The sequence below is a fragment of the Apium graveolens genome, chromosome 4 (assembly GCF_009905375.1).
Source record: "Apium graveolens cultivar Ventura chromosome 4, ASM990537v1, whole genome shotgun sequence".
NCBI classification, from domain to species: domain Eukaryota; kingdom Viridiplantae; phylum Streptophyta; class Magnoliopsida; order Apiales; family Apiaceae; genus Apium; species Apium graveolens.
Window position 1 is genome coordinate 142,980,476 of NC_133650.1, and position 26,577 is coordinate 143,007,052.

The 26,577-nt window shown below is 36.5% G+C and overlaps 1 protein-coding gene and 1 non-coding gene across 3 annotated transcripts in view; one reads left to right on the forward strand and one right to left on the reverse strand.

Annotated features, from left to right (window-relative positions):
* Positions 1 to 8,695, forward strand: part of LOC141720327 (histone-lysine N-methyltransferase ASHR1) — a 10,599-nt gene extending 1,904 nt beyond the window's left edge. Inside the window, exons 4-14 of one of the 2 annotated variants that reach the window (XM_074522682.1) lie at positions 1,140 to 1,194; positions 1,286 to 1,404; positions 2,117 to 2,205; positions 2,288 to 2,369; positions 4,212 to 4,316; positions 4,405 to 4,495; positions 4,590 to 4,709; positions 5,309 to 5,415; positions 5,790 to 5,859; positions 7,056 to 7,119; positions 8,237 to 8,695. In XM_074522682.1, the coding sequence (XP_074378783.1) occupies positions 1,140 to 1,194; positions 1,286 to 1,404; positions 2,117 to 2,205; positions 2,288 to 2,369; positions 4,212 to 4,316; positions 4,405 to 4,495; positions 4,590 to 4,709; positions 5,309 to 5,415; positions 5,790 to 5,859; positions 7,056 to 7,119; positions 8,237 to 8,399 (1,065 nt within the window). In that variant the 3' untranslated portion in view covers positions 8,400 to 8,695. The remainder of the gene's footprint in view (positions 1 to 1,139; positions 1,195 to 1,285; positions 1,405 to 2,116; positions 2,206 to 2,287; positions 2,370 to 4,211; positions 4,317 to 4,404; positions 4,496 to 4,589; positions 4,710 to 5,308; positions 5,416 to 5,789; positions 5,860 to 7,055; positions 7,120 to 8,236) is intronic. The other variant, XM_074522683.1, reaches the window with a different exon arrangement.
* A 2,641-nt stretch (positions 8,696 to 11,336) lies between these two features.
* LOC141722617 (small nucleolar RNA R71) lies at positions 11,337 to 11,443 on the reverse strand. The gene has a single exon (XR_012575628.1). It is a non-coding gene; the product is annotated as a small nucleolar RNA R71 (small nucleolar RNA).
* Positions 11,444 to 26,577: the final 15,134 nt, after the last annotated feature.

Here is a 26,577-nt window from a genome sequence, read left to right on the forward strand (position 1 = left end):
TTTTGTAAAATCCTTAGAAACGGCTATTGGACTGTTGCCGCCGATATTCGAACTTTTCAATGATTTTATTTTCAATCCAGTGTTGAAAATTCCTTTTTCAATCCAGTGTTGAAAATTCCATCTCACCATTAGTGCGTAAGCATTAAACATGCTTGAAATTGCTTTACAAGAAACAGATGTGCTAGGTCAACTTCAAAGGAAGGGAAAGCTTTCTTTTTTTTTTCTTTTTTGCTAATTTGCATATATATTTTTTTGCTAATTTGCATATATATATATATATATATATATATATTAGAATGAAGTAAAGAGTATACAGGGGTTGACCCTTGCTCTATGACATATCATAGAGAGGACTATCTATAACCAATCTAAATGAACTAAATTGGGAATAGAAAGCAACAAAAGAGGGGCTGAACAACCCACTAAGTCCAATGGCTAAATCTGTTACTATGTCTATAAAACCAAACTAAACTACATAATTTGACTTAATATCTACAACTATCCCTTCAAAAAGCTTAGCTCGCGGAAAGCAGCCTTTGCCGTGAGCTCTAGCATTGCGCTCCCTCCAAATAAAATAAGCATAAACCTGAGCTGTGAGAAGACATAAGCTTCGATGAACTACGTCACTGATGGAACCCCAAGACGCCAAAAGATCTGACCAAGTACCATCTACTAATCCCACTCCAAGTTTGTTTGCAAGCATAGTTAGAACATGAGCACTTTACGGGCAAGAAATAAACAGGTGGGAATCAGTCTCCAATCCTCCGATACAAAAGAAACACTGCTGAGAAATGTCGATATTAAAACGAGCTAGACGATGGGCAGTAGGGAGCCTTCATGACACAAAACCCATTTGTGGAATGCATACCTTAACCGCTCTTAATTATTAATTTAGAATTTCAGGGGGATATATAAAATGAACGAGCTTTTAGCAACTTAACTTTGTTGTACTAATCACTTTTTATTGTTCCACAATCCTGTTTAAGGCCAGTATACGTATTTTAATAATTCTTAATTGTTATTGGCTAAATGTTTATTCTCTTTGCCTTCTTTTATATGCAATATCTCTAATTTTAAACTTAACTTGCATAACCTAATATGTGTTTTGTCTCTTGATGTTTAATTTGCAAAATTTACAGATAATCCCAACTACTTCAACGGACAACTACAAACTGGTGGAAGCTTTGGTATCTCGTATGCAACTGTCTTAAATATGTGCTAATTTTTGCTCTTTCAAGTATCTGAGGTTTCTAGTAACAATTTATATTATAATCTATTTATAAAGATATGTCTGAAGTTGATGAGAAGCAACTATTGTTATACGCACAAATGGCAAACCTTGTTAACGTGATTCTCCAGTGGCCTGATATCAGTATAAAAGAGATAGCAGAAAACTTTGCCAAGGTATTCTTCGATAAGTTAGGTCACTCTTATTATAGGTTGTAAAATGCAACTTGGTTTTTCTTCAAGCTTTAGTAGGTACATAAGCATATACTAAAATTCGGTGTAGATGTCTCTTAGCTTATATCTACTTGACAGTAAGTTATGTGCTGTTTGTCACTGTGCTAAAAGGTGGTTATAGTCCAGCTATAAACCAGGTCAGCTTTAACATATATAGGGGACTTCTATGTAAAGAGAAAGCCTACTTTGCCTGTGATGCTAGGTACTAGGGACTTGGGTCGAATATCTTATTTTTGTGTTTGGGGGTTTATAAAATGTAAATCTAGAAAGATGATCTTGATACTAGATATATAATGTTTGAACGTGCTGATCCTACTATATCTGGATAATAATTGTTCCATCAGAAATTAGCCGTTTTTCCTGCTGTATCATCTCACCATAGAGGATGATGTTTGGGTGTATTTAACCAAACATACCTAGTATGCCCCACCCCAGAGTAGGAATTAAGAGAATGACATGTATGTAGACCTTGCATTACTCCCACGAGTATTGATACTGTTTCTGTGAGACACCTGGCTTCTGAGAAAAAGAAATCTTGGGAAGTTTTGGTGGATGCAATTATATAAATTTTGAATGAGAATTATTAAAATATTCGAGAAATGATTTGCTAGTGTATATCTATCTGAAATATTTAACATGTTTAATTTATATGCAGCTTGCAGCAAATGCACATACCATCTGCGACAGTGAATTGAGACCCCTGGGGACAGGACTATACCCTGTCATATCAATCATCAACCACAGGTGACTTTGATACTTTTATCTCTTTATTCCCCTTCTCTAATTATCAATTTCCTGAATCCGCTGAATGATTTTGATGGGGCAGTTGCTTGCCCAACTCGGTTCTAGTGTTTGAAGGAAAGAAGGCAGTAGTCCGGGCAGTGCAACCTGTACCCAGAGGTGGTGAGGTATGGTGTGCTATTGTTATTCTTAATTTCTATTTACGAATATGCCTAGGGACATGTTGGCAATGGACCAGAGCTCTAGGTGTATTGGTTCAGATCAAAGGTCACAGCAAAATAGCAAATACAAAATTTATTTGAAAAGTTTATCAAAATAGAAATCTGAAGTTTTTTTAATCACTAATCAGTATAATCACTGTCTTCAAACCTATATAATTGTCTGATATTTGAAAAAGGACAAATAGTAGATCTGATGTAATTAATATACTTTCTGGAGCGTATACTCTGTTTGTTATAATTGTATCAGTTGCTTCTCTAGAAAATAGTCTATGCACGAAAATAAAAATAAATTAAAAAATTTTAAGTCATGCATTACCTAAAATATAATGTCTGGAGTTGTGATAATTAGAATTTACTTTTTTTTCATCTAAAACCTTTATGTTCTGGTTGCGATAAATTAAAATGGAGGGTACAAAATGAAATTTAAACTATAATGTAGCTAAATGTTTAAAATTTTCATTTCCTACACCACTCTGTTCCTATTTACCTTAACTACAGCTCAAATCCAGCAATTTGTGAAAAAGTGCTCCATTCTTCATCATTACCCATTTTCTACCATAATATCATCATAGAAAATTTGCTCCGCTTAATTATTTTTTCAAGTCTTCCCTTCTACCTCCTATTATTTCCTTTAAATTTCACTCATTTCATTCCATTCACCCCAACCAAACACAATATCAGCATATCAAAGATAGCTAACTTTCTATATATAGAAACATTGGGTACATGGTAGAAGACAGAGATGTTGGGATGTTTAGGAATTTTTAAAGGTTCCTGTTTTGTAATAATTCGTCTCCTGAAACTCTTCAAGAATAAGTTTAAGCTCTTGCATACTACCTTATGCATAAATCACATACTCACTGCATTCTTGTGTGGTAAACTGGGTAAGCTTCAAATGCAGCAAGGGAACTAGTTGCTACAGAAAAAACTCTGTGCATAACTACGATACGACCTTCAATTTTCAAAATATCTAACACGTCGAATTGATACTTCATGAAGTCTGCCTACTTACGAATGAAAAAGTAAAAGGTGACAAAAGATTACAGTTCGAGAAATACAAGTAATTTGTCTGGACAACATATTGTTGTTGTCTTTGTTGTTTCTTAATGTGTTGAATTAGCATGCAACTATTGACCATTGAGGAAGCCAGCAATTTATTTGTTTGGAGAACAAATTATTACAAAATATAATTTTTTTAGAACTTTGTCTATCATGCTCATTTTTTTTTAAAAAAAATGTCTATCAAGCTCATTTTTTTTAAAACAAAATGTCTATCAAGCTCTACTTATAGTATAGAGTAAATTTCTAGTGTAATTTGATTGCTATATTATTGGAATTGAAATAGATTAATTTTCTCATCATTTTCTTGTAAGTGTTATTAAAGCATTTGACAATTGTAAGAAAACATCGTTTTAAAAATTATAATATCACCTAACTAATAACTAAGAAATATATTTTTTAAATAAAAAAAAACTTAGATTATTATTTAATATTATCTATTATAGATCATGGATTGGTATAAAATACATCAAACACTGTTACATTTGGTATCTTGGGAGTTCAGAATAGCTATGGGGAGATAAGAAGTTATTTTGGTGATAGAGTATTTGAGGGAACGTGGGGGCTCCAACTGTTAAATCATTACAGAAATTTATTTACATTAAGAAGAAATTAGCTATTGTGGAAGAGATGCCCCCACCTTCCCATGGTCTCTGCCATTGACCAACTTTTGAAGTGACACATTATGTTATCTTATAATCACTTCACTATGCTCTGTTTGTTTTGAAGGTATTAATAAGTTATATAGAAACAGCAGGAAGCACCATGACTCGACAAAAAACTCTAAAAGAACAGTACTACTTCACTTGCACCTGTCCGCGTTGCAGCAACTTCGTAATTTTTTGTTAACCTACATATTTTTATAACATCCCTGTTAACTCTATAAAAAATGGCTTTAAGTTTGACCAGAAAAATGTTGTAGGGCAAGCCTAACGACATCGAGGAGAGTTCAATTCTAGAAGGTTATAGGTGCAAGGATGCCAAGTGCAATGGTTTCTTGCTTCGTGATTCCGGTATTACCTTTTTCATTATGGAATAGGTGCGTAGTCCTATGAGTTATGACAGATGATTTAACATCTTTTGTTATTTTTTAATCTGAATATGCAGATAATAAAGGGTTCATATGCCAGCAGTGTGGACTTCTGAGGGATAGGGAAGAATTAAAGAAGATTCTGGGTGAAGTGAAATTAACAACAGAAAATGCATCCATGAATTATTCCTCTGGAAGTATCCTTTGACCATTGCTAGTAGCTTAGTTCTCACTTCTCCGGTAGGAAATTTAATATTTAAAATACAATAGAGGTAACTAGGTTTTGCTAGATTGCTTGTGTGACATTTCCATATTGGTGTAAGTAGACGGTTGCGAAGGGTTTGGACTTATTACTAATTAGTTAGCGATGCTACATGTTTTTTAGGGATCTTAAATCCCAAGCTCTCCACCCTCCTGCAACTTCAGTTTGTCTGGCACCTAGGCCCTTTGCTAGGTGCAATCTCTAGGCTTCCTATTACATTTTGTGTATTTGATTAATTCTATAATTTGACATATTGCTTTTTCAGTAAAATCCAATCAACTTATCTTATCTTAATTTATGTGCTTATGAGCCCTTAATTTATGTTGCGGTCAAGGAAAAATACAGAAATTCAATTACTCACACATTTATTATCTTATTACCTTTAAGGTCGGGAGACTTTCATGTGATTTCCAATCACCTCGTCTTATTTTATTCATTTATGATGTTTAAGACTAATAATCCTGAAATAAATTCTCAAGTGCCATCTATGTATGCTTGTTTCTTCTGTCAAATGTTATCTTTGAAAGCGTTCAGATAGAGCTGACGCCAGTGCTCTGTACAAGATGATTGAGAAACTTCAACTTAAACTTTGCCATACATTTTCACTTAATTTGATGCTTACCCGTGAAACTATTTTGAAGGTATGTTTTGTGATTTTCGTTGCGTGGTTGAACCCCTCACCCTTACGTCACACTTATAGACTATAGTGCTGTTGATTATTATATTTTGTGAAGAAATATGCTGTTCTATCATGGCTATATTATCTGTTCAAAATTGTAATAGATTTACCTTTTATCATGATATTTGTTGATCCAAACTATAACCGTGATATGCCATTCTTGTTGTTAAAAGATAATATTATCATTAGCTTGGGAAATTTATCTTTTCTTGGGAGGGTATTTAAATATCCTTGTTTATCGTTCACTTTTTTTTTCTTTTTTGAATCACTCCTTTTCTGTTGTGCTCGTCCAATTTATTTCCGTAGTTATAAAACATGATGTATATGTTCTCCTAGATATCCATGGAGCTTCAAGACTGGGGAGAAGCACTAGCTTACTGCAAAATGACAATTCCAGTATATGAGAGTATGTTATCTGTTTCAGCCATAGTTCTCTCAGAAATTATCAACTTCATCTGAACGCTGTTGATAAATGATTACAAAGGATTATTGTCTATTAGGTTACTTTTGCTAACTTATGCACACTTCTGAAGCTTTTAATATGATATTTACATAGTTCTGTCTCTAACTTGACATATTGCTCTGCATAAAAGCAGCGCTTTATCGTTGTAGAGTCAGCACCAAAGCATTTGCACTATTTCATCTCAACCTCAGATATAAGGATTTTTCCCTTCATAACTGAATTCTTGAAGAGTTCCTTTGCATCATCTAAGTCTCGGGCCTATATTATTGGCTTCTTTATCGAATCAAAAACATTGTTTTTTGAAGTCACTTGAAGACTAACTCAGTCTGCTCGATGAAATTACATGGCATCATTCTTGCAGTGTAGAAGTGTACCCTATCTTGTTTCCCGGCGAACTGATTTAGCTAAAGTTAGTTGCCTAGCTTTTTGAAGTAATGAAGTGGGATTGAATTGGTAGCTGTATACATGTACACTAACATTTGGATGTCTATGCCTGAACACAGGCAGCCTTCGTTATATTATATTCAACTGTCATCAAATATATTTTTATTAAGAGCAAGTCCAATGCTAAATGCAAAATAGCAATAACCATTGCTATAATTTGGCACCAAAAAGTGCTTTTTGGTGCCTAAATGCACTTTTTGGTGCCTAAATGGAACTGGCTCTCCAATGCTATTTTGCACTTTTTGGGGCCTAAAAGGAACTTCCTCTCCAGTGCTAGTTGCAAACTGCAACCAACTAATTTCAAATTTAACTAACATTACACTTAAATTTAAAGTGGACCGACTTGCACTCTATTTCTAATTAGTTCATGATGGGGCAAGGATGGGTATAGCCATGTTTGGTTCTAAATATACAACCAATTAATCATTTATGCATTTTCCCATTTAACTATAGCATGCATTGGAGTAGTGTTTTTGTTATTTCAGTTCTATATTATAGCTATAGAACCAAATATATCTATGCATTGGACTCGCTTTGACTGGTTAAGTGACCCCAATTTTATGCTCCTTTTTTAAAAATTTCTTATCCTAACACTTAAACATATTAAACATAAAAGAACAGGTTCAGTCTGTAATTATAATTGCCAAACTTATTTTGGAAATTAGGTCTGAGTATTGTTTTTCTTTCCAATACAGGAGTATACCCAGGACACCATCCGTTGCTTGGATTACAATATTATACCTGCGGAAAACTTGAATGGTACCTTTATATTTCTTTCAATTATTGTTTATGGTCATAAAAATTTTAGGCATGATAACTTTGTTACCCTTAGATATCGAATATTACATCTTTTGTCAAAGAAAAAGATATAGAATATTACATCATTTTCTGTTTCATTTAGATCCAAGAATTGTATCATGGCAATACATTTGAAATAGGCATAGCAGTTTTAATGATTACTGAAATTCTGATATGCTTCACAACATTTAAAAATTTAAAATACATAAGTAAATGACAAGAATACTTGCACCTTAAGAACACATACACTTATAGTCTTAAGTATATTGATCCCCAGATTGAGTTATTCTTTGTTTTTGCTGCAACCAAGTAATTGCGGGTTTGGAAATGATACATGTTGTTTAAGATCGATGGAATGGTGGAATGGCGTAGTCGTTATTAATGGGCATAATGACAAGATATTTTCAGCACATAGAGCATTCACAGAACTCTTATATATGCGGTTCTTGGATAGTGTTTAGATAATAGGATACTAGAAATTTAGGATGATGACCTATATGCCCTCAGATTTGTAACTTGCCTCTATCTAGCATATTTTGTTCCTGTGTAACCCAAACTAATTTGCAAGGTGAAAGAGTTGGCTCTAATCAATATGTAATATATATAAAATCTTAAGGTGTTAGGGAGGTGAAAAAGTTATTACACTTGAAGACGTGTACTTGGAAAATATTGGCGATTATCCTGGTACGAAACAATATCTGTTTTAGGCCAAATGCCATCCTCTGTATGCCACTGAAAAGTTATTATATATTCAATCTGCTTCTGGGACATCTCCGCATCCAACTGTGATAAAGTCCATGGTTTTATAGAAATTATCAAGGAAAATATATGCCACAACTCTTACAGAAAGTTTGATGCAACTTGCTATTAGTCTTCTTCGTTCTTTATTCTCCATGGTAGCAATGCTAGCTTAGACATTGCATATTTAATTATGATATGATACTCATATTTTGTTTGCCAAATAAAAAACTAAGCAAGAAGTAATTTTATCAGTATCCACACTAAAATACTCGTACTATACAAGTTCTCAGAATCTCAGTAAGGTCAGAGTGTAAATGGTAACTGAATATTTGTACAGGTTACTTGGAAACACAGAGGACTCTATCAAGTCCTTGACCAAGGCAGTAAAAATATTGTGCAACACTCATGGGGAAAGCAGTCCTTTTGTGGAGGAACTCCTATCCAAGTTGGAGGAAGCACGTGCTGAAGCTTCTTACAAGCTCTCATCTTGTGATTACTAATCCTTTAGAATTGAAGAATCGACCGTGTTGGCTACGACTTCTGTCAAGTGTTATGCGAGGGCTTGGTGAATGTTACTACCAATTATTAATGCATTTGCTGATTAATCTCTTTGAGAATATTACAAATATGAATTTTAGTTTAGTGAGGTACATTTAGGGAAATGTTTAGTTACGTGTATCCTTTTCTCTGCTTGCAGTAATTTATGATATATCTACAGTTGGTACTTTGTGCAAAGGAAGCATCTAAATAATGATGTTTCTTTGTTTAACCAAGCAAAGGTATCCTTGAGTTCTTATGTTAATTGGTTTATACTAGTAAATGTGTATTTTTATTCGGAAACGCGGAACGGTCACCTCTGTAACAGAGATGCTGGATGAGAAGGAAGGTGATGGGAGTACACGTCATTACCATAAATGGGTCTTAAAAAACGTCATTACCATAAATGGGTCTTAAAAAAAAGGAAATGGGAAAACCAATCTCACACTCATTTAGCAGTTGGTTGTTTTGATTAATGCTTGACTTGGTTTACTTTAATGTTTTTTTTGACAAAACTAAATTTTTTTAAAACTCCAAATCACTTCTGAACCTCGGAGAGTAATAGAACTTCTATCGAAAACTCGATCCGAAAAAGAATATGACAGACGAGCTAACTCGTGCGCCGCCATATTAGAAAATTGTTTAACAAAAAGCAGTGACCATACTGTGTGTTTGACTCCACCAACATATTCCGACAAGACTGAACAACCTGCCTGAAAGGAGACACCATTGGCGTCTTACTTCGAATAGCCTGAATAGCAGTCAAACAATCCGACTCCACACTGATAAGTGACATTTTATACCACTTAGAACGTCTTAAAATGGCTTAAATTGGTGTCTTGAAATCAAGTATTTTGTGTATTTGATGCGTTTTTCTAGTGTTTGTGCGTTTCAGGGTAATAGTTGTATTTCAGGGGAGTAATCATCAATAATAAGACTTGGCATGTGTCTAGCATCGCGAGAGGGAAGAAAGAAGCAGATTACAGCGAAGAAACGGAGCAAAAATCAGACATTTTCCAGTAGGGGTCTGAGCGCCCGCTCAGCTATGCTGAGCGGCCGCGCAGGAAGCTGAGCGCCCGCTCAGCTATGCTGAGCGGCCGCGCAGGGTCGGGAAATTAAAATATTTATTTTAGACTTCTACTTCTGTTTGGCTTCCAACTTCTGTGTAATCTGAGTTTTATGGGACTTCTATATAAGTAGATTCAGAGACGTTTCACGTGTGTTGAATCGTTGTATTAATCGAGGAGCGAAGGAGATAAGGAAGAAGACTGTTTTAGCACACCGCAACAAAGAGGAAGCATATTTTTTTGTGATTCTTTATTTCGTTGTAACGTTGGATGCTAGTTTTCTTTGCTTTGAACCTATTTACTCTTGTGACGTACTCTGGTTTAATATAATTAGTTTAGTTATTATTCTCTTGTGTTTATTTATCATGTTTTCATATGAACCCATGATGACGATAAGTGCTAACATGGGCTAATCGTGATCATGGGGTTGTAACGGATTTACTATGGAATTCTTTAGTTAATTGTTTAATACCTTAGTGTGTGATGATTGTATGATATCTAGTGTTGGTTGTGCGTATTCGTCTTATGTGCGTCGCGAACATATAAGATAGGGAGTTAATCTCTTGTGAAGCGACGGTGGATCTCGAGATTTAGAACTTGCCATGCTAGCATAGGTTCATGTATGATGTTGCATGATTAGTGGGTAACTCTAACCGTTTTATTCGCCCTGTGTAATCAAAAGGAATAACTTGTACTTAAATCATTATGTTGTCAATTTCTGTAGACATATAGGGACTCAACATAATTGATGCCTATTCAACTTTTATCTTAATTGTGGATGTTTGGTAGAATGGTATTGGTACAATGAAAGTTGGCTTTTATCAGTTTCGTGTTATTCCATTAATATCATCACTATTGCATACTAAGGGTAATAACAATGACTATTGAAGGAAGTAGTAATAAAGTTGTGATCTCATGAGTGTTTTATTATTGTTAATCTGAAGTGTTAATTAAGTGGTTAATTTTAGTAGTTAATTGTAGTTAACAATTAGTTAATATAATTCTAAGTGTTTTTGTCTTAACATTGAGAAGTAAACATACATTGGTGAGTGAGTTTAATTGAACATAATTAGTCTGAGTCTCTGTGGGAACGAACTAGAAAGTATTCTATATTACTTGCGAACGCGTATACTTGCGTGTATTATAGCGCGTGTTTTCGCCCTAACAAGTTTTTGGCGCCACTGCCGGGGACTCGGCGTATTTGTTGAGTTTATGTACTTACCATCATTGGTCGTTAGGACTCAGTGATTAAGACGTATTTGTTACTTATTGTTTCTGGTTGTGTCTCAGGTACTTTAGTGAGCGTTTATGCAAACTCGTTCTCGTACTCGCAAGAGGACTTTAGATACAACTGAGGAGACAGACGAAGTTCTTGATATTCCAGAGAAGATAGATTTTGAAGATTCGGATTCAGGAAGTGAGCAGAAAGAACCAGTAATCATGGGTGATCGTATTGTTCCGGCCGATCCAGCTCTTATGGACTTTTCTCGGCCTAAAATTGATGACATTCAGTCAAGCATCCTTCATCCGGCGATTCAAGCTAACACCTTTGAAATCAAGCCGGGCACTATTCAGATGGTGCAGAATTCTGTTTCTTTTGGAGGGGCTGCGACTGAAGACCCCAACATGCACATAAGGAATTTTGTCGAGATCTGCAGTACTTTCAAATATAATGGAGTGACTGATGAGGCTATCAAGCTGAGGCTTTTCCCATTCTCACTGAGGGATAAAGCTAAGGACTGGTTATATTCTGAACCAGCTGGGTCCATCACTACTTGGCAAGATCTTGCGCAAAAGTTTCTGGTGAAGTTTTATCCAATGGCAAAGACTGCTGCTATGAGGAGCGCTCTTACTCAGTTCATGCAGCAACCTACAGAATCTATGTGCGAAGCTTGGGAACGCTACAAGGAAATGCTGAGAAAGTGTCCACATCATGGAATGCCCGATTGGATGGTGATCACTGGTTTCTATAATGGTTTGGGGGCCCAATCTCGACCCATGCTCGATGTAGCAGCTGGAGGCGCCTTGTGGGCCAAAAGCTATACTGAGGCTTATAATCTTATTGAGACTATGGCTGTAAATGAGCATCAAAACCCAACTCAGAGGATGATGCCTGGGAAGGTAGCAGGTATTCTGGAAGTCGATGCAGCCACCGCTATTGTAGCGAAGCTCCAAGCGCTGTCTATGAAGATCGATTCTCTAGCTACCTATGGAGTCAATCAAATAGCTATGGTCTGTGAGCTTTGTGCAGGTTCTCATGCTACGGATCAGTGTTCTCTTGTTAATGAATCTGTTCAGTATGTGAACAATTATCAGCAACAACAGCAGCCTGTGCCAGCTACTTATCATCCTAACAACAGAAATCATCCAAATTTCAGCTGGGGTAATAATCAGAATGCTATTTAGCCACCATATCAGCAAGGTGTGAGTAAACAGTTCAATCCACCTGGATTTCAGCAACCACAACAATATGCTCAAAGGCAATCATATCCTCAACAGGGAAGTGCAGCTGTACCCACTAGTGCTGATTTTGAGGAACTTAAGCTGTTGTGCAAGAGTCAGGCGGTTTCTATCAAGATCTTGGAAAATCAAATCGGTCAAATAGCTAATGCAGTGCTCAATCATCAACCTGGAACACTTCCCAGTGACACGTAAGTACCAGGCATGAAGGAAGCTAAAGAGCAAGTCAAGGCTATTACCTTAAGGTCTGGGAAAGTTGCTGATGCTGAAAAGACAAAAGAAGAAGAAGCTGAAGTTGGAGATGAAGAAGCTAAGTAAAAGGAGAAAGCGGCGGAATCAAGGAAGACTACTGTTGAACACACTCTGCCTGAGGGTAATACAGGGGAGAAACAACTCTATCCTCCACCACCTTTCCCTAAGAGATTGCAACAACAAAAGCTGGATAAGCAGTTCGGTAAGTTTCTGGAGGTGTTCAAGAAACTTCACATCAATATACCTTTCGCTGAGGCTCTGGAGCAAATGCCTAGTTATGCGAAGTTTATGAAGAGTATTCTTTCAAGGAAGGTGAAACTGGATGACCTTGAGACCGTTGTTCTAACGGAAGAATGCAACGCTGTGCTGCAGCAAAAGTTACCTCCAAAGCTTAAAGATCCAGGTAGCTTCACCATTCCTTGCACCATTGGCAAGTTGTCGTTTGACAAGTGCCTTTGTGACTTGGGAGCAAGCATCAATCTGATGCCGTTGTCGATCTTTAAAAAATTGGATTTGCCTGATCCAAAACCCACCTACATGTCTCTACAATTGGCTGATCGTTCTATTACTTACCCAAGGGGCATAGTGGAGGATGTGCTAGTCAAGGTGGATAAGCTCTTCTTTCCTGCAGACTTTGTTATTCTAGATTTCGAGGAAGATAAGAAGATTCCCATAATCTTGGGAAGACCTTTCTTGGCTACTGGACGTACCTTGATAGATGTGCAAAAAGGAGAACTTACTATGCGGGTGCAGGATCAGGATGTGACCTTCAATGTATTCAAAGCAATGAAATTTCCTACAGAAGATGAGGAGTGCTTAAAAGTGGATGTGATTGATTCTGCGGTTACTTCAGAACTCGATCATATACTAATGTCTGATGCATTAGAAAAGGCCTTAGTGGGGGATTTTGATAGTGATGATGAAGATGGCAACGAGCAATTACAATATCTTAACGCTTCTCCCTGGAGGCGAAAGCTGGACATGCCGTTTGAATCTCTTGGTACTTCTGACCTCAAGAATGCTGAAGGAAAGCTCAAACCATCAATTGAGGAAGCACCTACCTTAGAGCTTAAGCCATTACCTGAACACTTGAGGTATGCTTTTTTAGGTGATGCATCTACTTTACCTGTTATTATTGCATCTGACCTTTCAGATAGTGAGGAGGACAAACTCTTAAGGATTTTGAGAGAATTCAAATCTGCTATTGGATGGACCATAGCAGACATCAAAGGGATCAGCCCTTCATATTGCATGCATAAGATTCTGCTAGAGGAGGGTAGTAAGCCAACTGTTGAGCAACATCGCAGACTTAATCCTATCATGAAGGAGGTGGTGAAGAAAGAAATTCTGAAATGGCTGGATGCAGGCATCATTTATCCTATTTCTGACAGTTCTTGGGTGAGCCCCGTACAATGTGTGCCTAAGAAAGGAGGTATCACTGTGGTAGCAAATGAGAAGAATGAGCTCATCCCCACTCGAACAGTTACAGGATGGAGAGTATGCATGGACTACCGAAAGTTGAACAAGGCCACGAGGAAGGATCACTTCCCTCTTCCATTTATTGATCAGATGCTTGACAGGTTGGCTGGTCATGAGTATTATTGTCTTCTGGATGGTTATTCCGGGTATAATCAGATTTGTATTGCACCAGAGGATCAAGAAAAGACTACCTTCACTTGTCCATTTGGCACGTTTACTTTTCACAGAGTTTCGTTTGGGGTATGTGGGGCACCGGCCACTTTCCAGAGATGTATGATGGCTATATTCTCTGACATGATTGTAAATAATGTTGAGGTGTTCATGGACGACTTCTCTGTCTTTGGACATTCGTATGATGAATGTTTGAATAATCTTCGTGCCGTGCTCAAAAGGTGTGTGGAAACTAATTTGGTGCTCAATTGGGAAAAATGTCATTTTATGGTGCGTGAAGGCATAATTCTTGGGCATAAAGTCTCTAGAAAGTGTCTTGAGGTGGATAAAGCCAAGGTGGGAGTCATTGAAAATCTTCCACCACCTATTTCTGTGAAAGGAATCCGTAGTTTTCTTGGTCATGTGGGTTTTTATCGGCGGTTCATCAAGGATTTTTTGAAGATATCTAAGTCGTTGTGCAACTTGCTTGAGAAAGATGTACCTTTCAAATTTGATGATGAATGTTTGACGGCATTCGAGACTCTTAAGAAGAGTTTAATCACTGCGCCAGTTATTACAACACCGGATTGGACAGAGCCTTTTGAGATGATGTGTGATGCGAGTGATTATGCGGTAGGTGCAGTTCTCGGGCAGCGCAAGAATAATCTCTTTCATGTGGTCTACTATGTTAGCAAGACCTTAAATGAGGCCCAAATGAACTACACCACTACTGAGAAGGAGCTCTTAGCTATAGTCTTTGGTTTTGAGAAATTTTGATCTTATCTGCTTGGGACAAAAGTGACGGTATTCACTGATCATGCGGCCATTCGCTATTTGGTTTCCAAGAAGGATTCGAAGCCGAGACTCATTCGTTGAGTGCTCTTACTACAGGAATTTGAGTTAGAGATCAAGGATCGGAAAGGTACTGAGAATCAAGTAGCTGATCACCTCTCTAGATTGGAGAATCCCGAGTCTACTTTACAGGATAAGACATTGATCAACGAGTCTTTTCCGGATGAGCAGTTGTTCGCAGTTCAGGAGGAAGAGCAATGGTTTGCAGATATTGTAAACTATCTTGTCAACAATAATTTGCCTCCTAATTTGACCTCAGCTCAAAAGAAGAAGTTTCTGCATGAGGTGAAGTGGTATATGTGGGATGAACCATACTTGTTTAGACAGGGAGCTGACCAGATCATCAGGAGATGTATCCCGTTCTGTGAGACGGAGGAGATATTACGAGACTGCCACTCCACAGTTTATGGTGGACACTATGGGGGTGAGAAGACGGCAGCTCGTATTCTGCAAGCAGGTTTTTTCTGGCCTACCTTGTTTAAGGATGCTCATCAGTTTATTTTAAGGTGTGATCGTTGCCAAAGAGTGGGAAATTTGACGAGAAAGGATGAGATGCCGTTAAATGTGATGCTTGAAGTCGAGGTCTTTGATGTTTGGGGAATCGATTTCATGGGGCCTTTTGTCTCGTCCTACAACAATCAGTACATCTTGCTGGCAGTCGATTATGTCTCAAAATGGGTAGAAGTCAAAGCTCTACCGACAAATGATGCAAAGGCAGTGTTGAATTTTCTTCATAAGCAGATTTTCACAAGGTTCGGAACGCCTAGGGTAATCATAAGTGATGAAGGGTCGCATTTTTGCAACCATAAGTTCACTTCTATGATGCAGCGTTATAATGTGAATCATCGAGTTGCTACTGCCTATCATCCGCAAACAAATGGTCAAGCGGAAGTGTCTAACAGAGAGATCAAGCGCATTCTAGAGAAGGTTATTTGTCCGTCAAGGAAGGATTGGTCTTTAAAGCTCGATGAAGCTGTTCGGGCTTACAAAACAGCATACAAAACTCCACTTGGTATGTCCCCGTTTCAACTTGTGTATGGTAAGGGATGTCATTTACCTGCGGAGCTTGAGCATAAGGCCTATTGGGCGTTGAAAAAGTTGAACCTGGATCTAGATGCAGCTGGAAAGAAGCGAATGCTTCAGCTTAATGAACTTGATAAATTTCGACTCCAAGTGTACGAAAACAACAAAATGTACAAGGAAAAGGTGAAAGGTGGCACGATAGGAAACTACATCCTAAGTTATTCGTGCCGGGGCAACAAGTTCTCTTATTCAACTCTCGTCTCCGACTTTTTCCTGGGAAGTTGAAATCAAGGTGGTCTGGACCTTTTATTGTCAAAACTGTGTTTCCACACGGAGCGGTGGAGATTTTTGAAAATGATTCGGACCAAGCATTCAAGGTTAATGGTCAGCGTTTGAAGCACTACTATGGGGACACGGCAAACCGAGAAGTGGTTAGTGCCGTTTTATTGTCAACTTGAGGAAGGTACGCAATGTCAAGCTAATGACGAAAAGGAAGCGCTGCGTGGGAGGCAACCCATGATTTGTTGTTATAGGAACCCTTAGAAGTTAATAACCTATCCAAAACTACAAAAAAAATCAGAAAAACCGGGCTGAATTTTTTTTTTCCAGTGACCCCCTGAGCGCCCGCTCAGCTCTACTGAGCGACCGCTCAGCAAGCTGAGCGCCCGCTCAGCTTTGCTGAGCGACCGCTCAGGGGTCGGCTGACAGAATTTTTTTTTAAGTCAATAAAAATACAAAAAAATCAGAAAAATAAAACACAAATTTCAGCCCATTAAACCCACAACCTATTCCCCATTATACCATGATTTTTACCCATAAACCCAATCCTAATCAAATTCTACCCTAATCCATTCCCTATATATACATACACCTATCCCATATATCTCCCACACAACTTCTACACTAAAACTCTCTCCCAAACACAAAAACACAATTCTCAAGCACTTTTATTCAGATTCAATGGCACCTAAGAGAGTAAGTACTATTGATAGCAACAGCACTTTGCCTACGGCTGGTTCTTCGAGAGCTCAGGAGGGTGCTGGGATGGCTGATGCCCAATATAGGAAGATGTCACGGAGGATGGATGCTATGTATGAGACGCATAGCAGGTTTGCTCATGAGCTCACCCTTGTACTAGGGACTGCTTTTCGAGGCCTTGGAGCTGACATCCAGTGGCCAGTTTTTGGTGAGGACTCTGCATATTCGCCTCCTGATACACCACCCACTGAGGTTGATGATGATGATGACTCCGAGTAGGTATACCCTGTGTTCCTTTCTACTACCTTCACTGGGGACAGTGAAGATTTTAAGTTTGGGGTTGGTAGCTAATGAATATCTTGTGTGTGTGTCATATAGCTGCATATTCATGATAGTTAGTTCATATAGTTGCATAATTTTTGCCATATAGTTTTTTTTATATATAGCTTTATTTGTTTATCATATCATGTAGCTCATGCATATACCATGATCCCTTTTGCAATGAATTACCGACTGATTTATGATGTTGACGCGAGTGTAGTGATAGCATTAAAGTGATGATTGAGTCATGTAGGTTGATATGCATGCTGGAAACACTTGTATTTTCAATAAGTCTTAGAGAATGCTTTAGGACTAGATTGTTGTTATGATCTGATTGTTTTCGAGGTTAATCTATTTATTATGCTTAGAATTTTATAATAGGTTCTTAGTGATAAAGGCATGAAAAAGAAAAAAAAATGGAGTAGAAAAATGGAATTTGTTGCTAATTGTGGCTAGGTGTCAATTGGCTAGTAGCCGGCTCGTATATTTATGCGAGTAGTCTAGGGTTGAGCAAGATGGAGCGAAACGCACTTGCTCAGAAATTTTGAAAAAAAAGAAGAAAAAAAAGAGTATGTGTTTATGCATAATTGATCACGAGTGGGCTCTTTGGTATTCGAGTTATTAAGTTCTTAGGGGACTTTGTGCCTAGTGACCTAAGGCTTTTAGAGTCTGGGATCCGCTAACCTAACGCTCGCTACATGGATACCATTGTATAAGTCTTTTGTGGACCTCACTCATTGCACGGTCAAATAAGCATTACTGTTAGGAATAAAAAGCATGATTCCATGATAAGCTCCAGAATTCTTGTAGTGTTATAAGTCACTTTGTGCCTAGAATTTTTATTCTTTGTATAATCATATGATTTCCTTGATGATAGTTGAGTGATAATAATTGATTTAGTTCCGGAGCATATCTGTTAAGCATCTGCACACAACACGTTTCTGGCTGTATGTTAGTTGGCATGGTTTAATTGATCTTTAGTCGCCTAATTGTATTTGTTGAGATGTTGTAAGTTGGTTGGTTTGTTCGTAGTAAGGGGGATCGCTGCATTTCATATAGATTGCATTCATGTATGTTTTTATTTGTTTTTGAGTCTGTGGCGCTTGAGGACAAGCATCGATTTAAGTTTGGGGGTGTGATAAGTGACATTTTATACCACTTAGAACGTCTTAAAATGGCTTAAATTGGTGTCTTGAAATCAAATATTTTGTGTATTTGATGCGTTTTTCTAGTGTTTGTGCGTTTCAGGGTAATAGTTGTATTTCGGGGGAGTAATCATCAATAATAAGCCTTGGCATGTGTCTAGCATCGCGAGAGGGAAGAAAGGAGCAGATTACAGCGAAGAAACGGAGCAAAAATCAGACATTTTCCAGTAGGGGTCTGAGCGGCCGTGCAGGAAGCTGAGCGCCCGCTCAGCTATGCTGAGCGGCCGCGCAGGGTCTGGAAATTAAAATATTTATTTTAGACTTCTACTTCTGTTTGGCTTCCAACTTCTGTGTAATCTGAGTTTTATGGGACTTCTATATAAGTAGATCCAGAGACGTTTCACGTGTGTTGAATCATTGTCTTAATCGAGGAGCGAAGGAGATAAGGAAGAAGACCGTTTTAGCACACCGCAACGAAGAGGAAGCATATTTTCTTGTGATTCTTTATTTCGTTGTAACGTTGGATGCTAGTTTTCTTTGCTTTGAACCTATTTACTCTTGTGACATACTCTGGTTTAATATAATTAGTTTAGTTATTATTCTCTTGTGTTTATTTATCATGTTTTCATATGAACCCATGATGACGATAAGTGCTAACATGGGCTAATCGTGATCATGGGGTTGTAACGGATTTACTATAGAATTCTTTAGTTAGTTGTTTAATACCTTAGTGTGTGATGATTGTATGATATCTAGTGTTGGTTGTGCGTATTCGTCTTATGTGCGTCGCGAACATATAAGATAGGGAGTTAATCTCTTGTGAAGCGACGGTGGATCTCGAGATTTAGAACTTGCCATGCTAGCATAGGTTCATGTATGATGTTGCATGATTAGTGGGTAACTCTAACCGTTTTATTCGCCCTGTGTAATCAAAAGGAATAACTTGTACTTAAATCATTATGTTGTCAATTTCTGTAGATATATAGGGACTCAACATAATTGATGCATATTCAACTTCTATCTTAATTGTGGATATTTGGTAGAATGGTATTAGTACAATGAAAGTTGGCTTTTATCAGTTTCGTGTTATTCGATTAATATCATCACTATTGCATACTAAGGGTAATAACAATGACTATTGAAGGAAGTAGTAATGAAGTTGTGATCTCATGAGTGTTTTATTATTGTTAATCCGAAGTGTTAATTAAGTGGTTAATTTTAGTAGTTAATTGTAGTTAACAATTAGTTAATATAATTCTAAGTGTTTTTGTCTTAACATTGAGAAGTAAACATACATTGGTGAGTGAGTTTAATTGAACATAATTAGTCTGAGTCTCTGTGGGAACGAACTAGAAAGTATTCTATATTACTTGCGAACGCGTATACTTGCGTGTATTATAGCGCGTGTTTTCGCCCTAACACACACCACCTTACTCCAGCCCTTACTTTTAATCCAACTGAGTGCTTCTTTTATCACCAAAGCTTGAGCCATAGTAGAAGACACCATACCTGGAAGATACTGAGTTCGCACTTGAACAAGATCCTTATAATCATCCCTTGCAATCAAAGCCAAATCTGAAGCATTATACTCAGAGAAAATTGATGCATCTGCTGAGATCTTCATGTATTCAATATATGGTGCAACCCAAACTCCTTCCCGTCACCTTCAACAAGATTAGGATAACGTGATAGTTGTTTATTCTTTTGGGCTATAGTCCATTGTAGAAGAAACTGCTTAGCTTTTGCTATAACAACATTCAGACGAGTAAAATTCTTGTTCCAAACAAAATCATTTCTAGCTTCCATAACAACCAACAAACTGAAGCCACTCTGCTCTTTTCTCGTTGTCACAAACCTCCAGAACCCTCTGCCACCATCAGAAAAAATTATAATTCCCGTTTGCAGTGACCTGAGGTAACAGTCGTTGCCAATATTGAGCTGCCAAAGTACAATGACATAAAATATGCTCCACTGTTTCATCACCATTTCTGCATACTTGACAAACTTAGCTGACATGTATGTATTTCTGCATTAACATCATCATTGTAGGCAAACAATTCGACAAATCTCTCCACATGAAATTTAAGATCTTTGGAGGTGCTTTTACTCTCTACGTCTTTCTCCACGTATTATTCTGATCATTCCGTCTCCGTAAATTATTTTGTTATTGAAGAAGTCTATAGGCACTTCGAACAGAGTAATGCCCCGACACTTCTTTTCTATAGTAAAATTCATCCTCCTCACTACTCTCTGTCAGATTTATACGCCTAATGCACTGCTGGTCACGAGTATGGAACATGTCACTCAGAATTTCCTCATCCCACCCTCTGTGATCCATAGACATTAAAAGACTAACCTTGTGATTTTGCAAGCCTTGGACCGTTGAAGTTACAAACGGATTGTTCTCATCTAATAACCAGGGCTGACCAACAATATTAACAGAGTTCCCCAAGCCAATTTTCCACCTCATACCTTCTGCAATCATATACTTAGCTTCCCAAATACTCCGCCAAACAAAATTAGGATTATTACCAATTTGTGCATCCATAAACGAACAATCAGGGAATTAACGCGCCTTGAAAACCTTACTAACCAAACTGTGAGGATTTTTAATAAATCTCCAACCTTGTTTCCCAAGCATTGCTAGATTAAAATATCTAGAATCTCTAAATCCCATTCCCCCACAAGATTTATCTCGACTCAATTGGTCCCGACTCATCCAGTGTATACTTTTACTAGCTGTCTTCTTAGTAATCCACCAAAATTTTGAAATACATCTCTCCACATCTTTAGTGATCTCTAATGGCAGTAAAAATACGCTCATCGCATATGTTGGCAAAGATTGAATGACTGACTTGACCATCACTTCTTTTCCGTCCTGGTTGATAATTTTTCCAACCCAGCCTTGAGCTCATCTTCTTACTTTATCTTTCAGAAAACCCAGCGTTGCCACTTTACTTCTTTTTATCATATTAGGCAGGCCCAGATGAAGGGTTTCGAGCACATAAACGCAACGAAAATAGTAATTAAAAAAAGTGAAAAACCAGAATTTTCAAAACCCACCGCAGGATTTATGCGAAAAACAGATATTTAATTCGTAGATCAGATTGTTTACCTTAAGAAGCTTTACAAATTGGTTGAATAATGGAAATCCAAAGATTGTTCAATCACCACGCATCCCGCTCTCGCGATCTATGCTTTATCAGTATCCACACGAATGCTTGAACTCAAGGATTGGATGTGTACTAGCACAAACTCGTTTCTTCTTGTTCTCTCCATCTTCTCTCTTGGTGGCTAGGGTTTTAGTAAAAGTCTTATTTTAAAAATCAGCCACAAGAGATATTATATGGAGAGTAGAAAAACAAATTATAACTCTTAACTAATTAGGAGTTATTATTAATTCAAAATTCCTATTTGTATAATAATTATGTCACACCTAATTATTTAACAACTGAATTTCATAATTAATATTAGTAAATTCGAATATCATTATTTATCTAATTAGTTAAGTCATACTTAATTAATATTATAAATAGTTCGTATTACTTTAATATAATTTAAATTCAATTTAAATTATATAATTTTTCAAGCATTCTTTGTGTGTGAACCTATAGGTTATTATTACCTTGGCAACGAATTTTAAATCTAATTTAAAATCGTAAACAATGAGCGGCATCTAGTAATACATCATTGCTATCCAAGTAATAATAATTGAATCGGTGATCGATTAAATCTTTCTTGAATAATGTACAATGTAATATATTCCCTTTAACCAAATATTATAAATTAAACTAGAGGCATGTAATGTGTCATCCTCATCATATTTTAATCCATGTTCCCTTGATCAATGAGTAGACTATCATATCAAATCAACATTTGAGTGTGACCACACATTGAATAGTCTAGCTCACACAAGAGGCCAATGATATCACTCCTAAAATTAGGATGGTTAAATCCTTTCTAGATCATTCATATTTCTCATACGATTAATAATATACCCGAAATACACTTTTATCATTACCTGGTCAATGATAACTTTTAATGTAATCAAAGTACATTAATTCTCGTATAAAAATATAATGATTTCAAGTCTAAGAACCATTACATCATTATCACAGTGAGAATTTCTTATGACACAATATACATGGAAAATCTCACATTGGGTTTGTTCAGCACCATGTACATATACATCTGCCTATATTTTTGACTTTAGCATCACTATACCTATGATCAATGAGATGCGACCATCACTCCACAAACACACCGGTCTTAATGCATTATTATTGTCCCTTAATAATAATTCTTGACTGGGGACCTTCAGGAATATTGATACTATTCTCATAATTTCATTTCTAAGTCACGTACTTAGAGGTATAATATTCTTATCATATTCCAAGGACATTTATTAATCTAACATTTATATCGCATTAAATTAAGAATTAATAAATTATAAAAAGAATAATCGATACAACATAAATATTAATAATTCAAATGTCTTAAACTAAAAAATTATAGTGTTGTCTCTAGGGCACAAACACTAACACTAGATACATACAATCATCTGTTGCTTCTTCAATTTGTAAGGTGCTACGTAACTGGTGTCTAGCCTCCGTCCTTGTATTTGTACTAAAGAAAACCGAGGACTTAGACAGATTGACCTTTTGTCACGAAGCAAGCTCGAATTTCATCAAAATCTCTACCATTTTTGGCAATTCACTTTCTTCTGCTTTACAATAAAAGTAAGAATCATCGGCAAACAACATGTGAGTAATTCTTGGAGCTCTTTTGTATACCTTAACTCCCTGAATCAATTTTTGATTTTCAAAACTATGAAGCATAGCCGAGAGACCTTCTGCACAAAAAATGAACAAATACAGAGATAAAGGATCTCCTTGGTGTAAGCCTCGACTTGACATAATTGGGCCAATTTCCATTTGAGCATGAACAATGTGGTATGAGACTGATTAGACACACTACATAATTAAGTGAACCCACCAGTAATTGAAACTCATCTTTATCAAAATAGCTTGAAGGTAACTCCATTCAATACGATCATAAGCCTTACTCATATCGAGCTTTAAAGCCATATATGCCTATTTCCCCTGTCTTTTTCGTTTTAGAGTGTGCATTACTTCATAAGCTATTAACACGTTATCTAAAATCAACCTCCCAGACATAAATGTACTCTGATTTGCAGATATCACCTGATCAAGCAACAATTTCAATCTGTTCGCAACCACTTTAGTAATAATTTTTACTAAAACGTTGCATAAAGTGATAGAACGAAGATTTGTCACCACTATTGGGCATTTTTTCTTCGGAATAAGGACTATGTTGGTAGCATTTAACTCTTCCATTAAGATGCAAGTACTGGAAAAACTGTGAACCAAATTGACAACATCCTTTTCTACGATTTTTTCAGGGTTTTTGATAAAAGCCAGGGGTCATTCCGTCGGGGCCAGGAGCTTTATCCGGGTTCATTTATAATAGAGCTTCCTTAACCTCCTCTACTGTAACTGGGCTTATCAACTGATAATTCTGGTCCCTTGTGATTGAAGTTGGCACATAACTAACCACCTCCTGCCAATCGACTTGAGTGGCTGTGAACAAGCTCATGAAATACCCCGACATCATCTCTGCAAGACCATTCTCCCATTCTAGCCATTGACCATCTTCATTTTTAAACTTATTAATTTGGTTATTTCTCCTTTGATTGGAAGCAAACAAGTGAAAATATTTTCTATTTTGGTCACCTGCCTACAACCTGGATTATTTTGATATTTGGCGCCAAAATATCTCTCTCTGATTTAAAATTTTCGTAAGCTCGTTTCTAGCTTCCATATATTGATGCTTTGAGTCCTCATCTCCCCCCCCCCCTCTGAATTGCTTCATCTTAGCTTTATAAGTCTTAATTTTTTTGCCAAAGTTGTCGGTTATTTCTCAACCCCATATTGCCAGACTATGACTACAAGTTCTAATTTTTCGAAAAATAATGGCTTCATTATCACTGCTCCAACCATCTCTTACTATCACCTCACACATGGGCTCAATAATCCAAGAATTTTCAAATTTAAAATGATAGGGAGCCTTTACTGATGCTCAAGAATATGTTTACTTTAATATTTTACATATGAGGACTGTAATCACGGGTTATGCAGAAAAGTAATAAGACGGTTATTTTCTTCTTACAAAAATTATTAATGGCATCATGCAATACTCTATATACGTATGAGGCCGATGAGGTGATATGCGTGGATTGACGTTGTGTCTTGTGACATCTACTAAATGGACATATTTGTATAAAATGTACTCCTTCCGTCTCTCCCAAATGTTTACATTTAGGTTGGGCACGAAGTTTAAAAAAATGATAAAGTAGTGGAATAAAGTTAAAAAAGTGAGTAAAGTAGTGAGACCTATTAATATTATATGTATAAAGTGGGTATAGTGGAGAGAAGTAGTGGATGTAATTATTTTAAAAATTATAAAAAAATTAGGGAATTTGCCAATTATACCAACTTTTAGAAATTTATTTATAACTCTACTACCTTACTTAAAATCTTGCAAATTTACAATCTTTTTAAATTTAAAAATATTTAAATTGCAAAAATGTAACACCCCCAGATCCGGGGTCGGGAATCCGGGTCGTCACGGTCTTTCTTTCCATAATTATCACTTAACTTAATTAAAATAAATAACCTCATGTTGTGACCCCACAATAACACACACCACAACACGTTATAGTCTCAGAGATGAAATTGAAATAAGTACAAGTCCTTGAATCCATAAATTAAAAGTTATTACAACCCAAAATGATTACTTAATAAGTTTACAGTTAATTTCCATTATCCGTCACAAGTTATAATTATACATAATTGATTCCCAAAAGTAGAATGCCTGGTCTACAGATAGATCTACCTCTGCAGCTATAGCAGCTATGATATTAACGGGAAGACGCGGGACGCTTCCCATGCTCTTGTGCTGGGTCAGCTTGAGTCTGGCCATCCTTCCTAACTGTTGTTATGTGATAAAGAAATGAAGCAAGAGTGAGCATTACAGCTCGCAAGATAATATATATTTTAATCAATAATGCAAGTATTTAAATAAATAACTTACTGGAATCTTTATCAAGTGTAAGATAATTACTTACTGGATATAAGCTTAAAGGGAGATGAAGTTATCAAATACTTCACTATACTTATATCATTTTAGAAAACTACTTGAACTATTACTGTTCAAAGTATAATAAGTTTTCAAAGATTCATCATGTAGATGAAACTTCAACATAAGACTTTGATAGATTCAATCTTTGAAATATCAGTTGAAAGAATGAAGTTACGAGATACTTCACTAGTCCCGATATATATATATATATATATATATATATATATACATCTCATACACTCTTCTTCTATGAAAGGTATAAGCAGAGTGGTCATTCCCAAGAATTTTGGAAAGAAGAAACCTTGGCATAAACCTGATATCTTGCTGATCAGGCAAATATACCAATTAAGTCACGTTTTCTACTAGTAGATGGATGAATCCCCCACTGGTCATCACCCTGGCCGCATTAGGACCTTATGCTGTACTACCACTCAGCCACTTACGCATTGATGGACTCCCACTGAGCCACTTACACTTTCATGGACCCCCACTCAGCCCATATTGCTTATGCCGACGCATTTCGATTGGGCTTACTTCCCGAATATTGGGCAAGTAATCAAACTCTTTTATCAAGTTAGCAACTTCATTGCTCCAAAAATACACCACGGAGCCGGACCCCTTAGGTTTTAAGCGAGTATTTAAATCCCCTTCGAGAGGAAGATCTTAAATCTGAAAATGAGTTTTGGGATCCGCTCTAACTTTTAAAATCATTTTGAAGACTCGAAAATATTTTAAATAATGTTTAGAGTAGTGATGATTTAATAAAATAAATCTTTCCCGATATGATAGAAAATATCTGAAAATTATTATTTAAATAATATTTCCATAAGGATAATCTTTAAAAAAATAATTGAAGTAGAAGTTTTAAAACTCATACTTGAAATGAATAATAAATAACAAAAGATATACTTATACGAAAGTACGATCTTTATTTGAATAATCGAAAATAAGTTTGATTATTATTCAAAACTATCGAATATACCTTATCCGATTAATAGTTGTAGAATATATATATATACATATAAATAAATAAATAAATAAATAAATAAATAAATATATATATATATTATACTCGGGAACATCGACTTCCGGTTTAGAAAAATGCTCACCTTCGGGTCCCCTATACTAAGGGTATCCGCAACTACTGCTTATCTCTAGCATATGTATTATGCAGCTTATAAGCATTTGAATTAACAATGAGATATCAAGATTACGAAACAGGCATGCATATATTTCATATCAACATGCTCCAA